The sequence below is a fragment of the Ursus maritimus genome, unplaced genomic scaffold (genome assembly GCF_017311325.1).
Source record: "Ursus maritimus isolate PB19 unplaced genomic scaffold, ASM1731132v1 scaffold_11, whole genome shotgun sequence".
Classification (NCBI taxonomy): Eukaryota; Metazoa; Chordata; class Mammalia; order Carnivora; family Ursidae; genus Ursus; species Ursus maritimus.
The window spans coordinates 52,198,321-52,212,763 of record NW_024423453.1 but is presented as its reverse complement, the minus strand read 5'-3'; the positions used below and the strand labels follow the sequence as shown (position 1 = coordinate 52,212,763).

Here is a 14,443-nt window from a genome sequence, read left to right as displayed (position 1 = left end):
AAAAAAAAAAAAAAAAAAAGCTCACAGCAGAATACAGGGTATACAGTAAGTGCTCAGTAAGTTAACTAGTGTGAAAAGAATGAATTAGGCATTCAAGTTGTTTAGCACCATTCCCAACAGTAGAGGTCACCCTGCCCCCAAATACTGAAAGTCACCTTTTACTAATTCAGGTGTCTGTGCAGTCCATGAATATTAGAGAACAAAAGGTAGAAAATAAGTTTCTATAGGTTATCTTATAATTGAACAACACGATTTTAAGCACAGCCCCCAAATTGGTTTGAGAATAAAGAGCTAACATATTAAACCCACACCCACGCAAGTAGGGAAAGACAGAAGGGAGAATAGAAAGGTCGTATGGACTAGGTACGAGTTAGAAAACATGATCTAGCAGAAGACTCTGTTTAATTTTCGGAATCCTTATTTGAATCTCTTTACTGTGTTTTCAAAAGAAGGAAAAGAAACTTACCAGAAAATGGCTCCATGTTATAAATAACAATTTGGTACTATCATATAGTAAGTTAGAATTATCAACTCTTTATTTGAATTAGAATCTAGATACCAGATTTAAATCAGCCTTAAAAAGTTGAACTATGCTCTTCCATCTGTACAGAAAGCATACATCTTTTAACCAGAGAAAAGAGCTGTCTCAACACTAGGTCAATGGAATTCCCCACAATCACAGCCTGATAGATAGATGTTAAAACTGCCCCAAAATTTTGGCAAATGAAGCACTTTAAAAAAAGTAGAATTATTCCTTTTATTACAAAACTTAATAATTAAATGATTTCTGTACTTTTCCTTACAAGAATAAAACAACTGATGTTCAAAATTGGAAACTGGATAATCAGACCAAAAAAAATCACATTTATTTCAATAGTTCAAAGTGCAAATACAGCAAGTCAGTTCACGTTTCAAGATACAGTTTTAAGTATAATGAAAACTTGATATACAAAAATGAAAGGGTAAATAGCAGAAATAAAGCTCAATTTTTTTAAAAAATTCAAGTAACCTGAAAACCTTCAGACTAAAATATTCCACTTACAACAATTCAGAAATGCTTTAATTCATAGATACCGGTAGTACAGTGCAATCCCAAAGGACTTCTCAAAGAAAGCATCAGCCCAAGCCGTTCGGCTCAGGACAAGAGTGGACGTTCTCGGTGCTGGCTGTTCCTGATTCGGCAGCCTCACTCACACTGTCATTTGATATGGTTCAACCCACGATACTTTGATATTTAGGCAAATTCTAAAAAATGTTTAAAGTTCAATATGAGGCCAACACCCTACTAAGAGGTTCTGAAATGGCCACTATAGATTTAAAAGATTTTAAAGACCAATTTCAACTTCAGGCCTATGGGGTGGGGAGAGACCTAGATTAATACTTCTTCCATTACTTAAAACCTTTCCGTAAGGTTAGCAACATGGCCTTTACAAGTTCCTCATGAAAATCGTACTTAAATACATATTTACTCATTTCTACACATACAGGACTTTTATGTAAAGTAGAAAAAGTTCCCACCAGGAAGATAATTAAAGGTTGTTAACGTTCTTTGTATCACTCAGCAGCCAAGACACAGGTTTATTTCTGCTCCGCAGAAGCAATGTTAGCCACTTGCTTCAATTCAGGAAAGTGTATCTTCAGGAAGGTTTAGATGAGATACTTATTCAGTCTTTTTCTCAATCTTCTTCATCTTTTCACAGTAGGCAGTAAATTGAGAGTCTGTTCCAAAAATCCTATCCCACCACGTAAATGTTGAAGCATAGTTTCCGATGAAGTTCATGTGGTGGAAATCATGATGCCGAGAGCCGGCATAGAAAGGGATCAGATTTAAAGGGTTGAGAGGAATATCATAACCACTGAAATAAAAATGATAAAGATTATTAAGGAAATAAATATACGTCAGATAACTGACATTTGCATTGGCAGTAATATGCCTATTAACTAATTCAAATAACATTCCACGTTACCTAAGTCACTTTGTTTCTGACAGGTTTACACAAGACAAAAACTCACAGAAAAACAGCACATATTCTAGAAACCATTTTAAGAAATTGAAATAAAAACATTGAAAGAACTACGAAACTTAATTATTATACAAAGGGGATGAAAAGTGGGGAGTTATAGTAATGAATCTTTAGACAAAGATTTTCAAGAATTATTTTTCTTTTCTGTTTTAAAGGAGCTTTCTCAACACTGTTTGTAATGCCTGTAACAGTATATGTCCTTTAGGAAAAGTCAAATGAGTATCGAGCACTAAGAAGGTTAAACCTAAAAATCGCTAGGTAGCAACTCTTTTAGAGGATCCTTTATTTCCAGCAACACATCTAGAATCTGATAGCCACAACCGTACAGCCCGGAACCCCCCACCTCCTCCCTTCCTCAGGAAGCTGAGAGGGCAGGAGGGAGAAGACAACCGTGGAAGGAAAGAATGAACGAAGGAGACATCCTTTACAGTTAAACTGTCCTATTAGTCTGCTTAGCAATAAAGATGGTCTTGTGACCATGAAAACAAAGATATTTTATATTTTGCTACCTTACACCTGACTAGAAACCATAACTCACCTATGGACATCGATAGTTTCTATCAAACGAATAGTCACCCATGCCCAAAGGAGAATGACGTGATCACATAAAAGCACGATTCCAATGAAAAACCCAGTTCCCAGAATCAGAGTTTCCAAGGGATGTGCATATTCAGCTTCCATTCCAAATGGAGCCTGAAATAAATAGGTAAGAATTCCTTAATATATTGTGACTGTGAATTTCATGCGTCAGCTTAGCAAGGCTACAGTGCCCGACTGTTTCGTTGGTCAAACACCAGTCTGGACATTGCTGTGGGGTATTTTGTAGATGTGACTAACATTTAAATCGGTAGACTCTGAGTAAGGGAGACCACCTCCATAATGCAAGGAGGCTTTAGCCAACCAGCTGAAGGCCTTAAAAGCAAAGACTGAGGTTTCACGAAGAAAAAAGAATTCTCACAACTGCAATATAGAAACCCTGCTTGAATTTCCAGTCTGTGGTCCGTCCTACGCATTTCAGACTTGCCAAGCCCCATAATCACATGAGCCGGTTCCTTAAAATAAATCTGTGTGTGTGTGTGTGTGTGTGTGTGTGTGTGTGTGTGTCTTATTGATTTTCTCTGGAGAACAGTGACAAATACATATATTCTAATTTACGCATACAGTTTGATAAAATAAGATATACCTAGCCATACATATATAAACAAATAACAGTAATTCTCAATAAAAACATCTCTTTGTTCCTACCAAACATCAAAAGGTCTAGGGATGTCCTTAATAGAATCTTAGTAACTGCCTTTGATGGTTTAAGATAAAGGCACTAAACAAGTGACTTAAATTCTAATTTTGGTTTATGCTTCTGAATTTGTTCTGCCAAGAAAGGGCTATTTGATCTAGCATACCATGTCATCAGGGCGATGTGGAACATATCGACATAACCAGTTTGCCAAAGGTACATCAAAGCAGTTCTGATAAAATTGGTTTTTATGGGAGTCGGAATGAGGTGGAAATGTGTTCAGCAAACAAGTCAGTGATTGTTTTAGAAACTGAAAGACGAAAGGTTGTTTTGGGGTCCAATTTAAATGACCTTAACATCACTATGGTCTCTATTAATCTGCCACGTACCAACTGTGACAGGATAGTGGTCTGGGCCCAAATGAGAGACTGAATTATTTCATGTAACACTTTTCTTGAAAATGTATAGAACTGGTTGTGTGTGTGTGTGCATGTGTGTGTGTGTGCGTGTGTGTGAAATGTTCTTCACATGTTTATGCCAAAGAGAAAGAAATAAAAACATCACTGACAATTTTTTTTAAAACCTCAGAAGATTTTAAAAAAGCATTTTGCTTCTAATAGAAAAAAAATGTATTAAAAATAATTCTAACATACCTGAAACTCATGATGAACTTTATGAATATATTTATATATTCTTTTGTGATGCAAGAGCCTGTGCAGGAAATAGTGCCAGGTATCCTCGATCACTGCACAGCCAAAGCATCTTACCAAAAGCGTACACCTTTAGGATGAAAATACTGTAGTGAGTATAAAATAACTTTTACTTAAACAATCTAAACTTTTACTTGGGATCACTGTTTGAGGAATTACATGAAACCAAATAAGCACTAACCAGCTTGACCGGCCTGGATACACAGATCAACAGACTCTCACAACCGCTACGTACAAGGTGGCTAGAGAATACCTCCGGAGGCAGGGTTAAAGAGATAGACCACTAACCCAGTTCTAATTCATTTTTTAAAAATTCACATGTACAGGGGCCGCCTGGCTGGCCTAGTAGGTAGAACATGCAACTCTTGACTTCAGGGTCATGAGTTCAAGCTGAATGTTGGTGTGGAGCCTACTTTAAAAAAAGCAAAAACAAAAACAAAAACTCAAAAAAATTTCACATGTATAAAATCAAAGTTAAGAAACAAAGTCCAAAGCTTCTAGGAAAAGAGTAATATTGATGAGGGACTTGAGCTGAGATTATCAATAGTAAAATCATCACTTTTTTCCACCGGAGAGGGACATAAGTGCAATGGGCAAAATATATTTTATATACAAATAAACGTATACACTAACTTTTATATTATATATATTACAAAGAAAAAGTATACACCTATATGTTGGTATATCTGTATTCAGGTTATGTCACGAGCAGATAGTTGAATACAAATATTATTTGAACAAAACTACTAGTGATCAGGTTATATATCCTTGCGTCTATACAGACACAACTTTCAAAAAACCTCAAGATTACTCTCTTTTCTTTTTATTCATTTCAGACTTAAAATGTAATATAGTTTTTCTTGGTATAAGCAGGTGTATCTGTATAAAATCATATAAAGGATGCTACTGAAACTTCTGGTAACAAATTACTTTCCAAAAACACCCCAAATAAATAAATATATAACTTTCCAATAAAATATTACATCAAAACTCAGAAAGAAAAATGGGAATGTTTTAAGTTTCTACTATGGCTTACTTTTCTACATTTTATTTACTTCTAAAGTTTAGAACAAATGAAGAAAGAAGATAAACATGAAGGATATTTTAACTGGACGATAAACCATGAGTGAGTATCAAAATCAAATCTTTATCTACATACCATCTTGGCATTCTTTCCCAATCATAAGGTATATTAAAATACTCTGTAAAATAATAAGTTCCACAGATCAAAGGAAGCTGGATACAAAAGTGATTAAAGAGAATTACTTTAAAACATTTCCACTGGTTTTCCCATGTTTCTGGTTTATCCTATGGAGAAAAATCACAATATTTAGTATTAGCCTCTGCTATCAGTAGTTTGACTTGAAACTTAAGAGTGAATTCCTAATTGTTTCTGTAATATTTCTAGGTGACCTTAATTCTACATTATTTAATTAATCTTATGATGTGAATTCCATATTACAGTGACTATGTTACTGTCACATAGTCAGGAATCACAGCCTCCTCCCCTTCTAAATTCTTGACAACTGTGATCACTAGTTTAAATAGGTGAAGAAACTGTTAACAGACAAACCCAGGCGTAATGATCTCAAACAAACCAAAGAAACACTACAGAGTAACTGTCCAGTCTTTGCGGCCCACAGACCATTTCCTTCCGTCACCCAGGAATTTCAGAGCAGCAGTGTGTTATGCTAAGATCACAGGTGGGTTCTCCCCACTGTTGCGGCAGGCTGCAGGCAGCGCCAGAAGCCTTTACTACAAAGGGAAATCGATGCTGCCAGCCATTCAGCGGTGCTCGTTCCCAGAAATAAGCATATTTTTGTTCGCATCTGATGATCGAATTATAAACTCTCTGAGCTGGAAGAACTTCAGAAATGGGGAAATGGGTCCAGTGGTTCCCAAAGAATGGACAGTTACTGCCCACAGATAACGATGTTCAGAGATGAAAGCAAAACAAGAAAAGTAAGATCAATGTTGTAAATGCTCAAAAAACCTCATCAGGATATCGGCTTGCTTAGCAAGGCAGATAAAAAACTGAGCCCTACATGTCTCCCTGCTCAGCGGGGAATCTGCTTCTCCCTCTCCCTTCTTTCTTGTGCTCACGAATGAGCACGGGCGGTCTCTCTCAAATAGATAAATAAATCCTTAAATGGCTGCAGTTAGATAAGAAAAAGTACTTTTGGTTTTACAAAAAGATGGTGATAATAAATGTTATTGTTTTGTTTTAAATGTCCTTACTTAAACATTCAAACATCTGCCAGTGACACTTTTTTTTACTAAACTGTAATATCCCAAGTATGGAAACTATTGCTCATTGGCAGAAGCCCAAAGAAGTCAACTACCTTGCCCAGGATCGTAAAGGCAGTGATTAGAACCAGGACTAACTAAAAGCTAGGTCTTTTTCTTCGAGTTTCACAACCGTTAAAAATCCTTGCTTTGAGCTTTTTTAATACGAAAATGAATTGTGGTGTAAATCAGTACAAGTTTTCACAAAACAAGAGGGTTTATTTTTTTATTATTATTATTTTTTAAGATTTTATTTATTTATTTGACAGAGAGAGACAGCCAGTGAGAGAGAGAACACAAGCAGGGGGAGTGAGAGAGGAAGAAGCAGGCTCATAGCGGAGGAGCCTGATGCGGGGCTCGATCCCAGAACGCCGGGATCACGCCCTGAGCCGAAGGCAGACGCTTAACAACTGAGCCACCCAGGTGCCCCATAGAACAAGAGGGTTTAAAGACAAGCAACAAAATTAGTAAAGTTAATTACAAGTTTATGCATTTTGAAGCACTTGAGAGCACAGGAAGAAGTTGCTAGTGGTGATGAGGATAGCAGCTTTCAAACAGAATAGACTACCAGTCAGTTAACATGCTTTAGAAAGTGAGATGTCTCGGGGCGCCTATTTATCACCCCAAACATACAGGAGAACTTAGACATCCAAACTAAATTCTGCCTTTCAAAGCAGGCTGTTATAAAAAACATTTTGGAAATCCTGTTATTAATTTAGGGTTAGCAGGATACTCCCCTTTGGGCATGTCCCTTTTTATTTCCTCCCCTTTTCCTTTTCCTTTCGCTCCTCTCTCCTTTGGCTTAGAGTCTAGTGGCCTGACCCCGTGCACTATCCCCAGAGTGGATCAACAACGGCACCTGCGTGAGCACTTAAAGTGAGACTCCCTGGGAGAGGCAAGAGGGCTAAGAGACTGATGGGAGAAAATGTGCACAATGAGTGCCACCCTTGGTGAGTACAAATTAGTCTCCACAGGTGAATGCGCTCAAGATGTCCATTTTCTACCAAGACCATGTGCCCCTGAGTTTTAGTTTGGCATGACTTTTTAGAGCAAGTATTAGACACTACCATGGGTTTGCCAAGGGCTGATAAATCACCTCTGATAAGCTAGTCCAGATTCTGTTCCGGGCACCCTGTCAAGCTCTAGTCTTCATAGTGGTAGAGCTCACTATTTTCTGTGTGACTACACCTGAGAAGAGGCTGTGTGTCTGTCTCAACACTTTATCATGCACGGTGGGAATCTCAAGGAATTCAGTGCAGTGAAGCAAATATCTAGAATCCAGCAGCATCATGACTCCTCATTTGGGATGACATGAATCCTGCAGAACCACCATCATATGTTTAAGGAAAAAACAAAACTTTTAATAGCCCACATACACTTAGTGGCTGAGACATCAGGAGTTGGAGTGAATTGCAAAGTAGCTACAAATCCCCATAACTTCTCTTTCCAGCTAGTTTAAAGATTATAAACCTAAATTAGATAAATGCCACATCTACTGAAAGCACAATTTAACAAATTATTTTTGAAACATTATCAATAATGATATAGTGCTGTCCAATGTGGCAGGAACTGGAAATATGTGGCTACTGAACACTTTAAATATGGCTAGTCTAAACCTAGACGGACTAAAATTAATGTAAAACACCCGATTTCAAAGACTTCTTGTGAGAATGTGAACATAAAATATCCCATTAAGTACTTTTAAATTCTGATTAGTTGTTGAAATGATGTTTCAATTTATTGTATTAAATAAATTATTAAAATTTCCCTATTTCTTTATATCTTTTTATGTATTCTATCAGAAAATGTAAAATTACATGTTTCTTCTTTCTATTTCTATTACACAACCCTGATCTAGGTTCTCTCAAAACAAAGTTACATTTACTTTTAAAATATTCAACATGAATGATAACATTTCATTGCAAGTCCATCACACTCACCTTTTGAATTTTATACTTTTTCATGTAAGGTATAAATTGAAACAAAAATCCAGGTAAACAGAACAAGAAATAAAGGACCTCATGAACTATCAGGGATCCCCATGTTGCAATCTGGAACTTTGTATAATTATTCAACATATAGTTCCAAGCATTTTTAAATGGTTCTTGTAGAGGGTTCTCAGGTAAAAGTGAATCCACATACTCCACAGCCAAGGATGCTGAACTAAAGATGCTGATACTTTCATTTGTTGCCATTTTTCAAATCTCTGCAGAAAGCCTTAGAATTCTGTAAAAGCAAATAAAAAAAAAATAAGCAAGCAAGCAAACCAAGTAAGCCAAACAATGAAATTCCCAGAACATAATTTTTTAAATTCATCTTCTGATCATTTAAAAAATAACAAATACTAAAGTACCAATTCTCAGGTCCTAAACATGTGATTTAAAAAAAAAAAAAAGTCTACTGGATATCATCACCATGTCCATTTGAAGACATTGATTTAAGAGACTCTTAATATCAGGAAACAAACTGAGGGTTGCTGCAGGGGAGGGGGGTGGGAGGATGGAGTAACTGGGTGATGGACAATGGGGAGGTTATGTGTTGTAATGAACACTGGGTATTATATAGGACTGATGAATCACTGACCTGTACCCCTGAAACAAACAATACATTATAGGTTAATTAACTGAATTTAAATAAATAAATAAATATGCAAGCCACAAGTTGGGGCACCTGGGAAATCAGTTAAGTGTCAGACCCTTAGTTGCCGCTCAGGTCATATCTCAGGGTCATGAGATCTAGCCCAGCCTCTGCTCCACAGGCACTAAGAGTTCACTTGAGATTCTTTCTCCCTCCCTGGCCCTCCCTCCCCACTAATCCCCCTCCCTTACAAGGGCGCAGGCGTGAGCACGGAACTCTCTCAATAAATAAATAAATAAACAAATAAATTCTTCTAAAACTAAAAAAAATAAAAGCCACACGTTAACTTTCAAGAGCAGGATCTAAAAGAACAAAAGTGGACAAAGAATTTCAAAGTATCAGGGCGCCTGGGTGGCTCGGTCGTTAAGCGTCTGCCTTCGGCTCAGGGCGTGATCCCGGCGTTCTGGGATCGAGCCCCACATCAGGCTCCTCCGCTGGGAGCCTGCTTCTTTGTCTCCCACTCCCCCTGCTTGTGTTCCCTCTTTCGCTGGCTGTCTCTATCTCTGTCAAATAAATAAATAAAATCTTAAAAAAAAAAAAAAAGAATTTCAAACTATCTTTAAAGAGATTTTTCAATGTAGTCTCCGTGGAAAAACTTGTAATTTCAATTAGCAATTGTGGAGTTCGAGTGTCACTTAAAACCAAACAAAACCAAACAAAACACACAAACGTATAAAGAAAAAGTCTGCCAGATAAGACTACATAAAAATGAAATACTTCTAATTGGGGAATAAATAGACAATTATAAATAAAGTCAAAGATCAAATGGCAAACTGGAAAAAAATATTTCCAACATTTATGACAAAAGGCTGCAAAGCGTGCTTTAGAAAAAGACTAAAAACCCAATGATAAAATGACAAAGGCCATTCCCTAGGGGTTCATGTTAAGATAAATATAATACAAATGTTCACTAAACAAATAAGCAGCTCAGTTTGACTCAAATAAAGAAATATGCCCTAAAACAAAAGTCTTTAAAAGTTTCAGTGTTCAGGACCCAGCACTGGTAAGGGTAACAATTTGGGGGAACAGAAACCATTATACATCGTTGATGGAGGGATTAGTAGGCCTTTGAAGAAAAATTCAACATTTGTCACAATTCAAAATAAATACACCCTATGACCCAGCAATTTTCTCAGTCATACTAAGACTGAAAGAAACACTGCTAATAGCAGCAAAAACAAAGAAAAAAGAGAAACAACAGAAATAAGTCCATCAACAAGAAAGGAGTTAAATAAACCTAAGTCAACTTCTTCCATAGACAATTATACAGCCATTTAAAAGAAAAGGAAAATCTCTACATTCTACAGAGAAAGATGTCCAAGATACAATGGTAAATGAAACAGCAAGTTGCAGAATAATGCACATAACGAGTGCCCCCCCTTTTGTTTTTGTGAAAAGGTTATATATTGTGCACTTTCATGCCTAGACGGACAAACCCCCCCAACACACACACACGCACACGCACACGCACACACACACAGAAAAGGTATGGAAGGATATCCTGGGAACAATTGAAAGTGGTGACCTTTAGGGAAAAGAGATCAAGAGGTAATAGCGCGCCTCTGCATAGGTGCACACCCAGGTGGGGGGGGGGGTTAGAGAGGAGAGGAGAAAAATTTTACTTTCCATTTTATACCTTCTTACAGTTATCATTTTCTCACAAGTATGCTTTACCTTTATAATAAGCGTAATATGACACCAAATCAAAAAAGACAAGTTTAAAAAGAACGTCACTTTCCTAAAAATGTTCACTGTTGTTCCTAATCTATGAACTATGATAGACTACTTTAAAAAAATTATTTTAAGCCTCGGTCGCACTCTTAATAGTGCTTAAAATGCCCCACTTCCCATATTGACCTCCGACCTGTTGCTCATGGAGGATACTGGGAAGCTTAGCCAGCTTCTTCAGCTCTCTGAATTCACTCTGCATCCTTATTTTTTTGTCCTACTCACTCTCAAATGACTTATACTACGGAGGCTACAGTTACATCCTGGGCCATGCCAACCTCAAAATTGTTTTCTCACTCACCCCGAGAGTGACTAGTCTTATATTCTTACCTTACCTGAGAACTTGTCTGTCACTTATCCTTTCCCGTCTTTCGTTTTTCCTCTCTTCACAAAGTCCATCCCCTCAAGTTAAAAAATATACTCAAGTCTTCATTTCTAGTGAGGCTTTCCGAACCTGTATCTCCTCTTCCCCAAACCACTGTTCCTCTTTTTCTTTGAACCAACTTCTTTCTCTAGGGAGAAACCAACAAAAAGCCTCCCCCTGCTTTGCTCTCACCCATACAACTCACTCAACTACTTGCAATCTAGCTCCCACTCACACCAAGATATCTTCAGTCGTCTCACTTGTAAGGTAAAACAGTCATTCCAATCCTCATTTTTCATGAGGTCATTGCCAAACTTGGCAATGTTGAACCAACACCACTTACTAGCTGTGTGACCTTGAGCAAGTTATATAACCTCCCTGAGCCTCAGTTTTATCATCTGCAAAATGTACAGAATAACAACAGTAACTAGATGGTGGGGATCTTTTCACAATGTGTGTGTGTGTGTGTGTGTGTGTATTAAATCACCACAATGTACACTTTAAATATCTTACAACTTTACCTGTCAATTACACCTCCATAAAACTGAAAAAAGAAAAACAGTAGTTCTAATGGGTCCAAGACCTAGCACATGTGAAGTACTTAACACAGGACCTGACACATAGTAGCTAGAAGAAGCTAACAATTTTGAGCACTTCTTATATGCCAGGAACTGTGTTTTAAGAGTTCTGAGAGCTCTCTCTCCAAAGACTTTAATCCTTACCACACTTTCATGAAGTAGGTAATTTTATTATCTCTATTTTATAACTGAAAAACTGAGGTTTAGAAAGAGTAAACAACTTTTGTACCCCAAGTTACAAAAATACTAAGTGGGGGAGCCTATGCACTCATCCCTTATGCCCTACTGTAATCAGAAATAATAAAGCACACAATAAATATTACAGTAAGAAGGGAATAATTCCTACAGCTTTCTCAAGGCTCCTGAAAGATTATCCTAGATAGCCTGTCTTCATTTTCACATTTCCCATTGACTCTCAAGCTATTACAATCTGCTTTCTGTTCTCATCACTGCACCGAATTTACCCTTACTAATACAATCACTAAGGATCTCCTAGCTGCCAAATCCAACAAACATTCTTTACATTTTATTTTATTTGACCAATCTGAAGATTTGATACTTCTCTCCTTAAAATACTCTCCTTCCTTGGTTCCTGGGATTCCCATGTATTCACTCTGATGAAATTTGTGCTACTATATGCAGCTACTGTGCTAGCTGCTGTCCTCACCTGACTTCAAACTACAAACTCTAATGAGGAATACAAAGCAATAACCAGACTATCATACAATTATGTGATAAGAACAATAACAGGTTGGATGGGGCGCCTGGGTGGCACAGTCGTTAAGTGTCTGCCTTCGGCCCAGGGCGTGATCCCGGCGTTCTGGGATCGAGCCCCACATCAGGCTCCTCCGCTATGAGCCTGCTTCTTCCTCTCCCACTCGCCCTGCTTATGTTCCCTCTCTCACTGGCTGTCTCTATCTCTGTCAAATAAATAAAATCTTAAAAAAAAAAAAAAAAAAGAACAATAACAGGTTGGAAATATAGAGTGCTAGAACACAGAGGACCAGGAAAGAGTTCTTAAACAAAGATGCCATCTAAACTGAGACCTGGAGCATAAAGGGGAGGTGACCTGATTAAAAGAGAGTAAAGTAGGGTGGGGTGGGAGGAACAGGGAACGTTTTGAGCAGAAGGCACATCAGATCCAAAAACTCAACTTTCTGATTTAGTATGTTTGTGCTACAGCTTTTGAGAAAGGAAGACTTGAGATTGAGGCTAGTTTCCCAAGAATGCTTTCCTTACTCCTTTCTAACTATTTCAGAGTACCTACAGAGATGGTAACTCTTTCCTGTTTTAAAAATACACTGATCTCCACAACCTTTCTATCCCTAGCCCACTCTCCTAAACTCCAGGTTCTGATTATCTAAAACTCTACTGGCCATCTCCAACCGGGCAGTTCAGAAGCCCATCAAAATCAACAGGTCCAAAGTTCAGCAACTGCTCTCTGCAACCTTGACAAATTCTCTTCTTTAACCTCTAATTTGGCAAACTGCACCATCACCTATTTAGTCATTTCCAAAAGAATGTTCTAAGTCTTTCCTGGCTAAATTAAGCCTTCAAACTCCCACCCAATTTAGAGATACTTGGTTTAATTAACATTTACTCTCCCAACACAAGAAAGGGAAGTGGATACACCTTTGCCAAATGAGCAAAAGGAAAACCTAGGAATTAGAGAGGAGAGGGGAGGGGAAATAAAGAGTCAAGTTTCTTTTCCTTTTCTCATCCTTGTGCAACCTGATTGACTGAAAGCCTGCTCTATCCTCAGAAAAAAAAAAATTAGTTATATGTGGATTCTCTGAGAAACCCTGAAGTTTAGCTGTCCGAGGACGGTCTGCCAGTGTCTGTCCCTCGGCCCTATACCCTAGTTGAGCCCGAAATGCAGAAGTTCCCGTATTTGCTGGAGTTGCCCAATCTCTACGCTTATCCTCCTGAATCGATACAATGCCAGGATATTATCTAAACAGGTGAGTTAACCCCCTTCGTTAAACAAATTTCAAGGGAGTGCCTCCCTTAAAGACAAAGACCAAGGCCCTCAGCCACGCACAACAGGCCCTACCAGGCCTTCCCCACTCTTCTCTCGCATCTCCCACCTCGCCATATTCTTATATCTCACGTGTAACGGACACAGCATTCCCTTGCCGGTAATGTCACCCTATCCAACTCCTATTCATCCTTCAGTAACCTCCTCACAAACGCCCTTCCCAACCACACCACCCTCCACTGCACAAACACAACAGATCTTATCTCCCCGGTAGTGCTTCCGTTTTTGTAAAACTTTGTCATCACTCTTTCACCCTGTGCTATTAACTATCTCCTAATATCTCCCGTCTTCGATGACTATAAAACTCTTTAAGGGCAGGAAACATGCCCCAGCCCAATTCCATCATTTAAGGTTTCACACCGCTTTCACCTGTTCCCCTTGGCTGCCGTGCTCACATCCGGCACTGGAGCCCTGAGCGCGCATCCACGCCGGACCCCGCTCCCCTCAACACCATACAGCAGCTGCCCGGAGCCAGCCGCTCCCGCTTCCTGACCTACCGGCTTCTTTTCCAGACCCTTCACCTGGACGGCCGCGCAGGAACTGAGGGCCACGGTCACCCGGACCCGGCCAGGTGCTGCAGCCTCGGAACCTGTCTCTCCGCGTCGGGGGTGGAGCCAAGAGCGCGAGGCCGGCTTCCTTTGCCGTTATTGGCTTGTGAGGGCTCCCAACCCGCCTTCTCAGCACTGTGATTGGTTCTCGAGGTTGCTGGCATCGTGTGACTCGCGTGAACGAATCCCTGGCGATCCCAGCCATTGGCTCTGCGGATGGAGTGAGGATAGTGAGACCGAGGCGACTAGCCAGTAGCCAGCGACGCAGCGGGCCTGGAGGCGGGGAAGCGCGAGGG

General features: G+C 39.0%; 1 protein-coding gene across 1 annotated transcript; it reads right to left on the bottom strand.

Annotated features, from left to right (window-relative positions):
* Window positions 1-514: 514 nt before the first annotated feature.
* Window positions 515-14,231, bottom strand: MSMO1 (methylsterol monooxygenase 1). Its single transcript, XM_008685606.2, has 6 exons — window positions 14,097-14,231; window positions 8,195-8,480; window positions 5,128-5,276; window positions 3,912-4,038; window positions 2,563-2,717; window positions 515-1,856 (listed from the first exon to the last, which is right to left on the bottom strand). Exons 2-6 carry the CDS (start codon window positions 8,447-8,449, stop codon window positions 1,661-1,663), a joined length of 882 nt encoding a protein of 293 aa, XP_008683828.1. The 5' UTR covers window positions 8,450-8,480; window positions 14,097-14,231; the 3' UTR covers window positions 515-1,660.
* Between the last annotated feature and the right edge of the window lie 212 nt (window positions 14,232-14,443).